Source organism: Bacillus rossius, chromosome 12 (assembly GCF_032445375.1).
Source record: "Bacillus rossius redtenbacheri isolate Brsri chromosome 12, Brsri_v3, whole genome shotgun sequence".
Lineage (NCBI taxonomy): Eukaryota > Metazoa > Arthropoda > Insecta > Phasmatodea > Bacillidae > Bacillus > Bacillus rossius.
The window spans coordinates 29160805-29178085 of NC_086339.1; the positions used below are offsets into that span (position 1 = coordinate 29160805).

Sequence of the window (17281 nt, forward strand, 5' to 3'; positions counted from 1 at the left end):
CATTGATTTTAGGCAGCCACCAAAGAAGGATATTGACAAATTTTTAAGTGGATTGCTTGAGCTCATGTCCTTGTGGAAGCAAATCTTGCATAGTGGCTCTGTAGTTAACATTTTTTGGTTGGCTAAACTGAGTAAATATACTTTTTTATTATTGTTTTTAGTATCTGAGTCCATCCTTGAACTCTTAGGCTGTATCCTTTAAATTAAGTTCAGAAAACAGCATTTATGAAAATAAAAAAAAAATACTGTTATAGTTTTTATTTGTGATTTTATAAAAACTTTATTGCCAATTTTGAGAAAGTTTAAATCCTTAATGTTGTGCAATATAGAGGCCTCATATTCGGATTAAGTGAAGAACAATCCAAAACTGCCATCACAAGTTCATGCAGAGCTCTTCTGATCAAAGCTGGTAAGTACTGCATGCTTCTTTTTAATCCTGAAATTACACAAAAAATTTTATCTGCCCATTAAATGATATTTGGATATTTATAATATGGATTTTTCTTGTTGTTCTTCGACCTTATTTTTTTTTTTATTAATTTAAAATTTAATTGCTTTAGGTGTAAAAATGGATACTGATATGGTTTTTGTGTCAGAGGTGTTGGTAAAACTCATTCCAGTTAATTGTTTGTATTTAGGCCTACTTGAAAGAAAATAGTTTTCTGTTGAATTTCCATTTGGTTGTGTAATTTGACCTTAAGGGGCCTCCCTAGTAGCTTCAGAAGTTAGCGGAACACTATGTTTTTTAAATAATGATGGGACTTTATTGATCGACACTACGAATCTGAAAATTTTTCACCCACGAGAAGATACTACACGAATTGTCTGTATACTTTTACATTTATGTTTTTTTCTATCAAAATATGAAATAAAAAAATCACCAACTTGTCCAACTTTGGGGCCATTTTATACTGCTTAGGAGAATGACAGAAAAAAAGTACAAGTCTAGAAAAAAATATAATTTTTTTCTAAAGAAATTCATGTATTTAAAACATATAGTCATCGCTTTGAATTCCGAGATATCTTTTCCGCAATTTCTGCAAATCCTGAAAGTTTTCCACCGTCTCGTGCTGCCGCTCGGCGAAGCCAGCTCGTAGCTCACAGCTCAGGTAGCGCGGTGGAGGAACACGTGGCCGGAGGGGAGGCAGGCTACCTGTGTGTGTGTGCGTGCGTGCGTGAGAGGGAGACAACCCACAACCTGCAACGGTAACAGGTAATCCCGTGACCGAAAGAAATTCTCAGAATTGCTTTTAGTGTGCCTCGCCACAGTACCATGTGCTCGACTTACTCTGTGTGTATATTCGTGTATCTCTAAAACATCGGTTTTTTTTTAACTACTAATATCCTAAAGTTTACAATACTAGATCATGTATTACGAAATAAAGTATTGAAACTGATCAATCAACACGTTGAAATTTGTCGTACAAACTATTTATTGGTGACTTTACAGTCTCGCTAGCTAATTCGACAAAATTTTTATTTAACTTTTAACATGAACATACACTTCAGTGTTTTCCTTCTATTTTTAATAAATATTCAAAAAACAATTATTATACTACCCAATATTTTTTAAAATTATTTTAGTTTTCCAAAATGATTTTACACATCTTACAACGCTGAAGAAAAATTTATACTGGTATTAACCAAATGGTTAACTATTTACAAAAGTTTTCATACTTAAAAATGTAGGTTTATATAAAATGTATCTTAAACTAAAAGAAAAATCATATTTTGAAAACTAAATGTTATTTTTCTATGCTTTTTGGTTAGATAGATATATGATGGTCTTCTCTGTTTTAAAAATGTTCATGGAATGATAAATAAAAAATAAAAACAAGGGAAGATCTATATTAAATAAGCTAGTCAGAATTATGTAAATGTTCCTCCTGGCGCAGGAGTCACGAGGAGGATTGAAGATGAGGTCAGTGACCGATCGCTCACATATGTAATTATGGATGGTACGTTATTAATTACAAAATTCAAAAACCATTTGGAAGTTAAAAAGTATAAATAGTGGCAATGTTTAATGAAGATGGCGTAAATTTTCAGATAAACTGATTTCTACAGCTAGATTAATTAATAAGGACAGGAAATAAATTTTTTACAGCAATTATACAAAATTATTAAAATTTTACAAACCACAATTAATTTATCCAAAAACCAAAATTAAGAAAATATTGTCCATACATTACAACATCCACGAAAGAACCTTGCAAATTATTTTTTTTAGATGCATTATTTTGCATTCAAGATCTTTTTGTTTAATACTTCACCTACTTATAATTGTTACATGTTTGGCACATGGTTCGTCACGCCCAATTAAAGGGCCTGAATAAATAGAACGCGTTTCTAATCAAATTTCACGCCTGTTAGTTTACCTGCAACCCGGAGCAGTGTGACATAAATTATTGTACACTCGTGACGTTGGCAATCAACTTAAATATTTATGAGTTAAAACAAAACATAACTATAACGGATAATCAAAAAAAAATGTAAAATTTTGAAAGCTTGTTATGTTTTTATATAGTACACAAAGCAGTTAAACCATAAATTATTTGTTGTTGAAAAAAAAATCCGTAATCTTTCATGCTTTTTTCCTTGATTTTTATTTCCAGATATTTTCGTTCTAGAAAAAAAAATTAAGGTAGCCTTATTCCAAATTTGTTATGATAGACGTTAGTTAACTAAGAATATAAATTCGCTTTACAACCACAGCTTGTACACAAGTCGTAAAAAAACATGGGTTCTACTTACAGGCCGTATTGAACTTAGTAGGTTTATGACAAATACAACAGCAATAAACATATGGCTGAGTCTGCTTCCATGTACACTTTTTTTTAAGTTATCACTTTTAAAGCGGGTAAAGTGTACCTATCAAGTAGCTTAGCATTACCCAAAGTGAATGTCGTGCTCCAGAAAATGTTCGAACTATGTAATATTTGCATCACTGTTGCGTTACAGACCTGCAACTTTTTTCAGTGCGCGATGTCACTCTTATGTAAAAATATGTCGTGTTTAGCGCAAACGTGTTCGAATGAATCCACATCGAGCTGCCAAAGAATACCTATCGATGTCGGCAACATACATAAGTATACAAACCATCGTTTACAAGTGTATTCATACGTAAGTATATAACTGGCGGGGGGCCATGATGCAGTTGGTTCTTCGCGTACAGTCCACTGACGGGATAAGAAGCGTCAAAGATCTTATATGGCTATTCTGTAAACTTGTATGTAATTTCACTGCCTGTTTTAGACAAACAACATATATTACTTTCAGCTTTGGCTTGAAAAGAATTACTCCGGCCGGCTTTCTTATAAGACTTATTTCAGCTCCTCGTGCGACCAGTGTGTATAATTTATCCGCGACCTTATCTTTGGGTGAAAGTTATTTGGAAGGGAAGTTGTGTTGGTAATGTTATTGTTCATCATGTATGACATAACAATTCGACTTAGATACGCACATGTGTTTTTAAAATATAGGTATGTTTAATAACTTGCAATACAAAGTACCTATGTGTTGAATTTCATGTACTGAATTTTTTATTACATTATGTACGAACATAATAATTACAATATTTCATGAGAAATTTTTAACACTTTTTACAAAGCAATCTCTAATTTCTTCCACACCTCATGGTTAACCTTACTATTTTATTTCATGTTTCAGTTGATTTAAACTGTTTGGAATCATAATATGACGGACAATGAAGAATATTAGTTTCAGTAAATTTTATGAGAGGAGTTACTTATTACATTAAATATACCCCAATTTTTACCTCAAAGGAAAAAGTTGCATATCATCAAATGATAAATATTTGTTTCCCTTTAATATAGTTTATGAACATAACTTATTGTGATAATAGGCCTACCTATTAGTTAAATTGTGTTTTTGCAATGCTCTCCTATTGCAGTAAAATTCTTGGGCAAATTGAATAGCATATAGTCGATCTTTAACATAAGCTTTTAGAATACATAAACATAATAAATTATGTTCTCGTGATTTTAACAATTAAATATTTCTTCGCATGAAAAAATTAATTAACTAAAAAAATATTGTATGTATGTATACTTTTCTGAAAAAAGTATATTCAAGAAAACAAATTTTCTTCTTTTTTATTTTGATCTTGAACTTACTTGACAAGCAATATTGAACTTCAACTTTATACTTTCGGTATAGCACTTTTCGATTTATTCTTCTTCAAACGGGAATTAAAAGTAATGAATAAATAGCATTTTCCTCTATAATTATTGCAGCCGTATACTGAAAAGTTTAACTTTCCTTTATTTGCATGACGCGGAACTCCTAACTAGACAAAACGTTTGTTATTTATTTTGAACGTTATATTTATGTTTCCTTTCGAACTTAAATGAAACTCTTAACATTTAATTTCATCAAAAGTTATACAATATAAGTATCAAGTTAAAATATTTTTAAGTGAAGTTGTGGCTATTTTGTTGTTGAAAATGACACTCTGAAGTTTGAATGAAAGTGAGAAATGATAAAATTATATTTGTAGTTAAAAACAGATAATTCATTTCAAATTCAATCTTTTGTACATGCATATTGCCAAATAAATTCCACAATATATTAAATTCTATGCATTTGAATCTATTTGTATATTCTGCAGCATTAATTCCTATAAGCAAATACTTATTACGTACAATGTACTTTTAGTCCTGTCGTATAGTTATACAAAATTTTTTATCAAAATTATTGTTTCGTCTATGCGGTTATGGTTGAAAAAGAAAAAAAAGTAATTTATATTATTTTTAAATTCGGTTGTTAGTAAGAACACGTATTTAGTGTAATATGACATACATTATTCTGTTTATTAAAACATTACTATCAATAACTCTATTTTAGATTTATCTGTCTATGTTATAGGTATTTCAACTTGATTCTTTTTCTTCGGCTTATGACAGCAGCAAATTTTGTTTTATCGCATATGTAATGTTTTTATGTTTTGCATATTATAATTAATAAGTTAGTATTTGTTAGCGGGTGTGGCTTTTTCACAAATGGACGCGTTCTTGGCGGCTAGCAGGTAGGACGCGTGTATTACGCAGGCTGGATAGGGAAGTACGACTGCGGGCGAACTCCATGATAGAAGCAACGGGAGTAGTAGCACTCGGCTATTTGTATAGGTTGGGATAGCTGTGCGAATGGTAGAACAGACCACGGGTCTATGGTGAGGAAAAAGGTCCCAAGCTCGACATCCCGACGATGAGACCGTTTACGAACTGTCGATGGATCATCAGGAAAGTCAACAACTTGTTCAGAAACTTGAGTCCCTCTTTCAAAATTCAGTTTAATACCTGGAGATGACTATATTCGATGTTCTACCAAGCAAAGCAAACTCTTAATTCATTACTAGTTGATGTTTAATATTGTGACGCAAAATAAAATTGTGAATTAGCTTACTTTGCTCATGCCAGGTTTTACAAGTTTGGTCAAAGTTAATTAAATGAATAAAAATTGTGTCCCTTTGCTGCTGGCTACCCGCAAGAAATTACCATGGTGAATAATAGATAATAATTTTAAGTCGACATGGAATATTATATGATTTTTATGGGATTGTGTTTTGGTAATGGTGTGTGTATTTTTAAGAAACTGTCTTGTGTATTTTATTGCATTCACTTCACGTAACAAATTGTCTGAACGTAATGTTATTGTTTGTTTGTTTTAATATTTTGTTTTATTGAACAATAATACATAGTTTGCCGCTTCGAGAAACTACAGAAATGACAATACAATTAGTTTACAGTGTTCCAAACATTTTAGTTTCCTCTGCTGTACATGGGGCGAATATGTCTTATATGTTTACTGAAACCATATCATTATACATGCTAAGTGAGATGTTGCGATTGAGTAGAAGCGAAAATATGTCTTAAAACCCTGGTAATACTATGAATTCCATTCATTAGTTTACTCGGTGATCCGCAGGGTCTGTTGTTATGACTGAATACATGTGCACTTCCTCTATGTAGCGTGGCTTCATTGAGATGAAAGCATAGCTCACGTTGATGAAATACTTATTAATTAAAAAATAAAAATGTTATTTTATGCTTCAATTTCTGTTAGTGTCGTACACAGATTTAAAATGTAATGCAGAGTTCCTTAGTTTTATGTATATTGAAATTTGCTCATGTGTAGAGTAGTTATTAAAAGCATAAAAAACATATATGACGAATTGTTGTATATTATTTCCATTAGGCGTAACCATGAAAATAGATAAGATTTTATCATTATGTGAAACCTACATTTGAAATGTTGGCGTTTAAATATTTATAAAAGCGTGTGAACTCTTAAAGCGCTATTTATCTATTTAGGAAGTAGGTAGTTTCTTTGATTTTAGAAGGGTTTTTTTAACAAACAACTAAATTAATTCAAAAATTTGAACTACTGCAAGCAAAAAATACTTTATTCAATTTTTATTTTAAAATTAGCCTTATATTCTACCTTGCTTACACTTTATTATCGAAAAGGATTTTTTTTGACAGAGATGAATACCGCAAATTAATACACAAAACATACATGTTTTCGTATGATACAATAACAGCTAGTGACAGTGACAAAACCAAAATTATTTTGATAGTTTGTATAGAAAATCCCCAACAGTAGTGGTGATATATTTAGGGATTTCGTTGTAGATGGGTACTATTTCACAATAAAAAGGAGTTATCGTCAATTATCAAAGCAGCCATATTTCGTATCTTCTTTGACAGCCTAAATACAGCACCAAATGACGTACTTGGCTAAAAATTAATTCCAGCTGCATGTGTACATTCCGGGAGGAGGGGAGAATCTCAGGGTGGCCCGAACCTCCCTGAAATAAAAAAAATCCGATCGGAAGGGGCCCGCTTGGATTTGCAAAATCTTCACGTTATCGCGCGGGCCTCATGGGAATCCTACAGATTTTCGCCCGTGATTCCAGCTATACATTTCACTGACACCTTGAGCACAACAGTCAGTGCACACTGAGTTCTTACATACCACCCGCACTTGTCTTCGATAAAATCTGAACTCAGGTGGATTCAGCATGACTGACTAAGCCTGCAGTCTGAATCCACCTGTAGGCCGCTGTTGCAACAGCTAAGAAATTTACACTGCTCGTAAACAGTCTGTATGTAACTCGGAACAGGATTCCAGTTCATTCGTGTATATTTATTCATCATATTATGCAACGTTAAAGTCATTAAAAAATATTAAAAAAAATAAAATGCTAAACATGTAATAAGTGCCAGAAAATAATAATATGCTGTAATATTTAGTGTAACTAAATACGACGTGAACCCTAGAATACAAAGTTGACGATGTGTCGTTGGTGGGAACACTTGTTTGTTTCTGACATTTTTTTCTCTACAGAATTTTAAAGTGAGTTTGACATGCACTTTTTCTTCAGGAAGTAAGTTAAAAATTTGTTTGTCGTTATTGCGATTTCAAAAGTTGATTTGTGTCCAAGAGTAAAAATATTTAATATTATTTTCATCATTTTATTCCCAGTTTTATTACTCAATCTATTAGTAGGACGTGATTTCTCGTCGCGGTGCGGAAGACTTTTATGAATGAAAGCATAATGTTCGTGCAAAACCATTTATCACACAAATGTCAGTTCTAAAGTATAATGTTGTAAATTTTTTTTAATTATAATAATTATTACAATTTTTTTTCTGAAAACACAAGCTAACGCATCAATTTTTGGTGACAATTTTTTGTAATGTATGTAAATCTAATAATTATGTAGAACATAATTAAAAAATAAAAATAAATGTTTTAAACAGAATTGACGATTGTTTGCATTTAATGGATATGGACTGGATCGCAACACTAATTTAATGTTTCAAGTTAATAAACACTGTCAGGAAGCAAGCAAGGCAATGCGAGAACATTATCGTTTTGGTTGAATGTAGCGAAAGGGAAAAACAGTCACCTTTCTTGCCACGATCTTGTTCGCAGATAACGCAGGTATGAGTAGTAAATGGACTCCACACAATGACAACCCTCCCATTATTCCGCCCCCCTCGCTGAAACGCCCTCTCCCCCCTCCACCACGGCGCAGGCGACAGGCTCAGGTATATCGCCACGCCCAACCACTGGCAGTAGCACGTGGCCAGTGGCCCACCGCGCTAAACATTTTTACTAGGGAGGCCCCTTAACAGGCCCTCTGTACCACCCTTCCTCTTGTGCCCATCCACACTGTCTCTCGTGCATGTGTGACGAGTGTGTGTGCTACGAGCGATATTCAGTGGCGGTTGGGCAGCATTAAGTTAAATAACTCGGCTGCTTTAGATTATTCTTTTCCACGTCTGATATTTAAGTCACATCCAGTGTTAATTAATATGTACCCTATTTACCTGAATATAATGCTATGATTTTTTTTTTCCAAAATTGTAAACTGAAAGTGGGTGTCGAATTGTAATCACAAACCTTTAATCTTGCCATTGGGAATAGCTTAGTTGAAAACTACAGGCTGTGCCTATTTAATGTGTTACTTATGGCACTTTAGACCGGTGTTAATTACCTCCTGAATCTCCACTTAGTTGAAAAACTACACGTTTAGCAAGGATATTGTTCCAAGTGTCATTTCATTATGAAGAGCTTGCAGAGCACTACTAGGACTTAAAGTGAGACAATAAAAATATTTGCTGAAATATAAGTAAAAAATGTATTATATTTGTAAACTTTAGCTACCACAGACACCAGACCTTACATGTGATAAACTTGTGGTTTATCTATTCTGTAACCATTATACTATTCTGTGTACCAATTTTATTAAAAAGATTGATAATTAAATTACATAATAATAGGAAACACTTGTTATGAACTGGTCATGACGTTTTCACGAACTGCGCCTTTCTCTGTTTTTAATTTTAAACATCTGTTTTATTGTAGTTTATGCTCTGTAACGATGTTAACTTTTGCAGAGGGTCGTCGCTACGGCAAGACCCTGTTGACGATACAGCTGAAGACTCCCTCTTCACCGACCGACTCTCCCGCTGGTGATGAGATGGAAGTGGACATTGAACCAGCACACAAACGTCAGCGGCCAGATGACTCGTGAAGGGAAAAAAAAGGTCAAAAAGGCACAACTCTTCCACATCATCTGTCTGGAAGCTACTGAGATCAAGGGAACAATCTCACCAACCGTCAGGGAGGGGGAACAAAAAATATCCCTATGATGTGATGCAAGATCGCCCGTGACTGAGGGTTAAACCTTTTCAGAGATAATTTCTAAATGACTACATGGGCAGTCCCCAACTGTTTGTATTTAACGTATGACTGTAAACTGAAGTAAGGCGTCAAAAAACAAAATGCAACTTAACAAAACGCTGCTTGAAATTAAAGTTTTGCGACTCAGCACCATTGCTGTTTATTTACAGATCTTTTCACAACCTTCCTGACCTTACTTTGTTTCTTTACTTTAACACTTTTGGGGCTTTTGTGACCTGTGTCTCATGACGTTTGGGGCTTTCGTGACCTGTCTCTCATGACGTTTGGGGCTTTCGTGACCTGTCTCTCATGACGTTTGGGGCTTTCGTGACCTGTAGACCACCTGTAGCAGTAGCTGCTCAGCTTACCAGCGATGCAGACTCAGCAGAAGCTGAACTAAATCCAAAGGCAACCCATACCATTATTTTAATAACTGGGATGGTGTGATGATGTGTGCCACGAATGCAACCATTGCAGGGCTCGGTCAAACAAGACGACTGTCTCATTCATCCCTCTGAGCTCGCAGTTCAACACACCATTATAGTCTCAGGTCGCCTGTGGTGAGAAGTCAGTGGCAGTCACAGTAACAGGTGAAGATGCCCTGACACAATGATGTGTCACATGCCAAAACTCCTGAGCAAAGGTGTTTGAAATGTCCGTTATCACCCTGCACACCAGACATCCATCTTTGACTCTTTGGTATGACCGTGGCGTTGGCTTCTTGAAAGTTTCTCACCCTGTCCCTTGTCAACTCACTGATTCTGCATCCACTTGGCTTTTTAACTACAGAACCATTCTCATGGTAGGTTAATCCGCGATCTTCATAGGCCATCACTCCCTGCGGTCAAATAATGAAAGCTGTTTGTATGATTTTAGTGTTCTTTCAAGTGGTGCTCATATCCGTCTGTGCACACGAATAGTTGGGATACACAACCACTCTCAGCAACCTCCACTATACAGTGGACATCAGTGTTGCCAATGTCATACGTGCTGCTCCACTCAAACTAATCATGACATCGTTCTACCCTGCACTTCCCATTTAGTCAACGTGGTCTTTCAGGTGCATTCTTATTGGTGTTTTAATTTTAACGGTTATAAGCAGAAGTATATCGATCTACCATACTAGCTTTAAATATAGTTGTTGTTTGTGCTTATTTTATTTTTAACATATTTTTGAGAAAAGCATGCAAAACTAATTACTTACATTTTACTAGGGATGGGCCAATCAAATACCGCCAAATCCTTAGTAATAGAATGATTCGATATTCGAGGAAAAATATGAGGAAATTAAATAAATTAACTGAAGTTTACTAGGTTTTTCCCGTACCTATCCTGTTACCATTCCCCAAGATATTGTACTTTTAACACTTAATCATACAAATAAAATTACAAGAAGTATTGGTTCTGGAAACTTAGTTCATGAATAAACCATTTGAAGGTTGAATGTTTCAACAGCATAGTTGATATTGTCCTCCTTTGTACATTATTTATTTTAGACCCTTGAGACCTAGATTCGGAATCGAGGAGTATATTTAAAGTATTCTCTGGAATTCGAATTTGAGATTCAGATTCTTGAACAATCTCAGTCACTTGTTTACCAAATTTTTTTTTATAATTCATTCAAATAATTCAGATAAATTTAAATCCAAAGTAAATTTTTTGCACTGCAACTTTTAACTTGAGTAGTTAAATTCACACTTTGGCTTCGACCCAAAATTAAGTAGATTTTTTATTATCTTACCATGGTAATTAACGAAGAAGAAAAAACAGACTACATATACTTAATATATTTCAACATCTAAAACTATACAATTCAATAAAATATTCTTGGGAACTAGCAACAAAGTTCACATCATTAAAAGCAAAAACAAAAACACAGAAAATACTTGGTAAAAATCAACAGATAAAAAAAAACATTAATTTAAAATGAAACTTGAAATAAATATGCTTATTTAATAATACACATTTAATACTTCAGATACAATTTTCCCTGAAATATGGACGGTTAGTGCAATACTCATGGTTACTTGGTATACTTTTAAGTACACTTGTTAAAATAAATCTTGTATCCTTTTTCAATGTAAATTACATTTTGCAAGCAAAAATATATGTAGCATCTATTTATACATGTATCAAAAAGCAGCTACCTATTTTATCACATTCACTACAAAGCCAAAACTGTTTCCAGTTCCTACTATTAAACAAACTACACTTTTGATGCAGTCAACTTAACAAAATAACGTGCATTAATTTAATGCCATATACATATGTTCTACAGTAATGTTTTTTAATGTCAAATTCTACTTTCCTTTATAGCACAGATCAATCAAACAAAATAGGTACTTCCTCAATAATGCCTCATGCTTGTAGATCAATTTATTATGCATTTGCTAGTCAAAGGTGAAGATACTTTAAAAAAATTTTTAATGTATACATTTTATACTTTGCACTTGTACATTTTCCAGAAAATTATGTTTCACTGGATGCTATAATTATTTTGCTTTGATTTGATCACTAGTTATATACTGGGTGTGATGTAGTTTAATTTTTTTTTTTCATGTTATAGCTGTCAGAAATATGAAGTTTACACATGCATAAATTTTTATAACATATTACTTGTAACCTAACTGCAAACATTTTAAAAATTGTTCCATGTAAATTACCTGATCGTTGCATCTCAGGGAACTGTACTAATTACAAGTCAGTATATTTTTCCCGATGTTCTCAAAATCAATACGGAATAAAATTTAGTATGTAAATTTGACGACAATGAGTGTAACATTAATGATTAATAAAATGTAATTCTTCCCCTACTGCAGATACGTAATGAAACAAATATTTCACACAACAGTAGAATTTCTTAGCAGACATATAATGACAAAAAACACACACACTTCTACACAATCAAACTGCATACAACATATTAAGTCCTCCACCAAAATACATAAAATGATAAACATTTGTTTATATAATGTAAATATAGAATGAATTAAAATTTAAATGAGAATATCAATAATGAAACTACATACTACATTCTCAAAAGCAGTATATATTAATATCATGCATGATGAACGAATACATCACTGTGAAAATAGATGTAATGTTAGAAAATGGAATGTACATTGTGAGTTAGTATACTCGTTTCACCTACATTTAATAAACGTGATAACTAGGGACAAGATTATATGGTGAATTACGATAAAACCGAGAACGCTGAAAAGCAAGTCATAAAATTATGTAACACAAAAATGCTAGTTAATAAACCATATAGCATTGAAATGCAAGTTAAATCATGAATTAAGTAGCATATAACCAAAACTTTATTCAAATCATAAAAAAGTAATGTTTTAAATTCAAAGACTGTCATCATTTCTGGACAAAATTTGTACCAAAATGCAGTAATCGGAAAAATTAATTTAATTTGTTTTATTGTGCATCTCTTATTGAATTACAGTGAACTCTCCATATAGCGATTCTCCCTATAACGATACTTTCTCTATAACGATTGATATTGACATTAACGTTTGGTCTACCATAAGAACAACATATTTTTTCTCTCTAAATAACGATATCGTTCACTCTCTATAACGATGTATTTACTTAGAACACTAATCAAAATACAGTAAAACATTACGATAAAACCAAATTTCCAGTCGTACCACTTGACGAGCGATCGCCAGTTGGACTCAAGGTCAATGCCCGTAACCGGTTATTTCCAGTGTTTAGGCGAGGGGGTGGTCGAGTCCACTAGTCGGCGCGGGGGTGGGAGGTCAGTGGCGGGCGAGGGGGTGGTCGAGTCCACTAATCGGCACGGGGGTGGCAGTTCAGTGGTGGGGAAGTTGAGCGCGCGCCAAGCAGCTCAGTCAGTTTACTCAGTTAGCCACGTCACGCCTGGCTGTTCATATCGGAGCTGTTTTTGTACACCTTACTGCACCGTGTAAGTTAATGAGTGTTTTATCAGTTTTATTCTAACCATTATGCTACCAAGAAAGCGGAAAGTGCTCACCGTGGATGAAAAAGTGTCATTAGTTAAAGCAATTGAAAATGGTGAAAAACAAACTGATGTTGTGCGGCGAACGGGGCTTTCCCAATCGACTGTGGCTACCATTTGGAAGGATAGGCGCAAGTGGCTTGACGCAGATGTGCATGGGGATAAAAAGAAAATGCGAAAACCTCAGTATGAAGACTTAGATCGTGCTATTCTGCAGTGGTTTCAACAGCAACGCATAAATAACATACCGCTCTCTGGACCTTTGATAAAAATGAAAGCTGAGTTTTATGCAACAGAGCTTGGCATTCCTGATTTTAAGGCTTCTGAAGGTTGGCTGAGCAAGTGGAAGCAGCGCCACAACATTAATTATGGACAGATCAACGGCGAGGCTCGTGACGTCGATAGGAACACTACAGATGGCTGGCTAGAAAAGGTATGGCCTGATCTTAAGGCTCGTTATTCAGCCGAAAACATTTTTAATGCTGATGAGACGGGTCTATTTTACAAGTTGACACCAAACAAAACTTTAAAATTCAAATCAGAAAAGTGTATTGGAGGAAAGTTGTCAAAAGAAAGAATTACAGTTTTGGTAGCGGCCAATATGACAGGATCGGTAAAGAGAAAACTTTTGGTGATTGGCAAATCTAGAAACCCGCGTTGTTTAAAAAACATCAAGCGTCTGCCTGTCACCTACAAGTCAAACAAAAGTGCTTGGATGACGTCTCAAATTTTTGAAGAGGAGTTGAGAAAATGGGATTCTGAATTGAAGGGGAACAAAATCTTGCTTTTGGTGGACAACTGCCCTGCACATCCAATGATTGAAAACCTCGAAAACATAGAACTCTGCTTCTTACCTGCCAACACCACAAGTGTCCTTCAGCCCATGGACCAAAGTGTTATCAAAAGTTTGAAAAGTCATTATAGGCGCAGGCTTTTAATGGAACTCGTCGAGTCTAATGGGAATTTCAAACCTACGATCCTAGACGCCATACAAATGGTCAGTAGGGCATGGGCAGAGGTAACGGATAAGACCATAAGACATTCCTTCAAGCATGCAGGATGGCTGAAAGATCCCGAGCCAGCAGATGATGAAGATGACTTGCCTTTGGCCGTTTGGGTTCAGCAGCTGGAGCTTCCTACAACATTTTCAGAAGAGGAGCTTCTGGATTTTGAAAACATCGATGGGCAAGTGGCTACAGCAGCGGGTGTTACAGACGAAGACATCCTGAATTCTGTTCGTGTTGATGAAGATAGTGATCAGGAAAACATTGATCCAGAGGAGGAGCCTGAACCAGAACCGGTCCCAACTCCAAAAGAGGCATTGGAGGCTGCTAAAGTACTGAGAAGATTCTTTACTCACCAAGATGATCCTGTGGCTACGGAAGATGTCGGTCGTTTAGAAGATAAAGTGAGGTCATTGCTGTGGAAAACTAAAAAAAGGCAAACGACGCTAAAAGACTTCTTCCAATAAACTGTATGAACTGTATGTCTTGTTGTGTTATGTATGTACGTATTTTGACATTCTAAATACAGAGTACTACATATGTACTAATGATTGTATACACTGTATCATTGTATCATTTCATATACATACATATGTAATTTACTACTACATATGTACATATGTGTGTTTGTGGACAATGTAAATATAGTACTGTATATTGTATTTATACTGTTTAATATGGTGTTTTATTTCAGCACACTACTCCATCCAAGATTTAAAAATAGGTTTCTCTCTGTATAACAATCTTTCTCTATAACGATGAAAATCGCTGGTCCCTTGGATATCGTTATAGGGAGAGTCCACTGTACTTTCAAACTAGTACAAATGCTTGTTAATTTATTTTTATTGTTCTGAATGTATCTGTTTCAGAACAATTTAACACAAATTATTTCATCTTAAAAACGCAGCATATAAATTTTACCACTTTTTTGGTAGAGTATTACAAAACAACTTTTATGAAAAATAAAAACACTAACACCAAAATCCTTTATTTTAAAAATGAAACTGGACTTAACATAAAACCTTAAAATCTTGTCTCTCGTGATAACTGTTAGTTAAATTTGATGACCTGACTGTCAGCCCAGACTGAGTCTTCAGATGCTTTGCTTTAATGACTTCAACTTTACATCCCTGTTACCACATTTTAGTGTCCCTAATTATTATGTATTTATGAAATCACATTATGAAATGCATTATCTTGGTGTTACAACCAAATTGTGTTTGTACATTTCTGCCATTGCTTTACAATTTAATACGACAAATATTCCAGAATTTAAAGCTGTTACAAAATATAACTGCAAAGAGATTTAAAGTTAATGAATTTAATTTAATTTTACTTAATTACTCTTGTAGTAAATTTGTCCATAAATATATAATTTAAGAGGCGAAGAATGAATTACTCACACACCACACTGTTCTTCATGCAAGATAATTGTCTTACGAAAGATGGTAGCAACCAAAACTTTTTTCAGCCAACATAAAATTATAACCACACTGGCAGTGGATTGCACATTTTTAAAACTTAATAACATTTGGTATTTTAACTAATACTATGACAATATATGTTTTTTTTTTTTTTTTTTTTTAACTTACTTACTTACTTACTTACAAAACTCATCCTTAAATATTCCCAGTTACCTATTGTGTGTACTTACATTATCGTTTACAATACACAATCACAGCACTCCAACCTACTCATCAAAAAAATTGGTTGTAAAATAAGCAATAAAAATCATTAACTAAAAAGTTTATAGTATTGTTCCATTTACCTGAGGGAACAAGTATATTATATTCTGCAAGTCAAGTGTTGATTAAATAAGATTACAGCAATACACTTGATGAAATCAAACAAAGAAAACAGAATTGCAAAAAATTATTTTCTGCTCGAAAGGTTTCAACTGATATGAGTGAAATCTACAGTTATGTCGTAGGAGGGATTATTATTCCATGTGGTATGACCATTGGCTAAACTTTCCATGCCAATAGCAAGTTGCCCCACAGGTAAGCTGTTATAATATTATAAATTTGTCTCTTCCACAACTTTTTAGCAGGTGGGGTATCATCAGATGGTGCTACTCCAAATCTTTGATACGCCTAGATACTTGGTAGTCTCAAAAGTTATGATTGGGATCATAATGAGGATCAAAATTAGATTACATTTTACTTAATATGTCACTTGGAGACACACTTTTGTAATCAAACCATATACTACAAAATTACACTGTTCTTAACTACAAAGTTTTAGCATAGCCTAATCCAAAACAATTTTTTTTTACTTTTCATTTATTGTTTCATAACCATTATTTTTTCTTTAAAATTTTACGTATTTATTCCCATTTAACCATCTCAAGAAGAATCGTGAAAACTCACATAACATCTTGAAATAGAAACTTTAATGTGAGCTGAATATATATGTAGTAGTACAAAAATAAACAAAAATAAGTAAAACAAATTACATTTAACAAGCACTTGGTGATAAAAAACTACTTACACCATAGGTAATTGTGATCTATTTATTTAAGTATAAAATGTATGTTAGCAATGTTTGTCACATTTTAGACTTATTTTTCTTCTTTAGCTTGTTGCTGTCACTTAGTTTGAAAACTACAATACACAGCTACGAAAGGCATAAAAAATAGAATATCAAAGGCAAATGATTAGTGTGTATACATTCTTGTATCACTCCAACACAAATGAGTAGTTTTCAAATGAGATTCTCAAGTGCATAGTCTCAACGTATTGATAGAAACACTGTTTGTACAAGCTCAAAACACCACAAGTTTCTTTAGCAGGGTTTACAATGAAACAAGAAACCAATCAATAATAATAAAAAAAAATGGACTGAGATTCTACAATGCAAAATGATTTGTTAATACACCCAATTCACTGGCACCCACTGGTGTTCTGTACTAAGATTCTCCAGGGCTTCAATAACTTTTCGGAATGTTACATCAAAGTCTTCGTTTGTAATCACAAGGTCGATATACTTATCAAACGTTCGTTGTAGGCACGCACTTTCTTCTAGAGTCTCGCGCAAATCTTCATCCTAAAAAAATTTAAAGCAAATTTGTTTC

General features: G+C 33.9%; 3 protein-coding genes across 6 annotated transcripts in view; 2 read left to right on the top strand and 1 right to left on the bottom strand.

Moving 5' to 3' along the window:
- Positions 1-17281, top strand: part of LOC134537778 (ribonuclease P protein subunit p30) — a 47997-nt gene that overhangs the window by 23855 nt on the left and 6861 nt on the right. For 2 of the 3 annotated variants that reach the window (XM_063378573.1, XM_063378572.1), the window contains exons 7-8: positions 330-409; positions 8928-9363. In XM_063378573.1, coding sequence (XP_063234643.1) covers positions 330-409; positions 8928-9064 — 217 coding nt within the window. In that variant the 3' untranslated portion in view covers positions 9065-9363. Of the gene's footprint in view, positions 1-329; positions 410-8927; positions 9364-17281 lie in introns of those variants that run through there. The other variant, XR_010076040.1, reaches the window with a different exon arrangement.
- Positions 13191-14675, top strand: LOC134537286 (jerky protein homolog-like). The gene is made up of 2 exons (XM_063377560.1): positions 13191-13637; positions 14256-14675. Exons 1-2 carry the CDS (start codon positions 13191-13193, stop codon positions 14673-14675), a joined length of 867 nt encoding a protein of 288 aa, XP_063233630.1.
- The window catches only part of LOC134537776 (protein PALS2), a 73722-nt gene continuing 72239 nt past the window's right edge, over positions 15799-17281 (bottom strand). For both annotated transcript variants that reach the window (XM_063378565.1, XM_063378566.1), the window contains one exon: positions 15799-17253. In XM_063378565.1, coding sequence (XP_063234635.1) covers positions 17077-17253 — 177 coding nt within the window. In that variant the 3' untranslated portion in view covers positions 15799-17076. The remainder of the gene's footprint in view (positions 17254-17281) is intronic.

Bases quoted from the DNA above. Each gene is read 5' to 3' on its own strand.
- LOC134537286 (XM_063377560.1), top strand. From the start codon at position 13,191: ATGCTACCAAGAAAGCGGAAAGTGCTCACCGTGGATGAAAAAGTGTCA. The intron at 13,638-14,255 runs GTATGGCCTGAT...CATTCCTTCAAG, and splicing joins CAGATGGCTGGCTAGAAAAG to CATGCAGGATGGCTGAAAGA.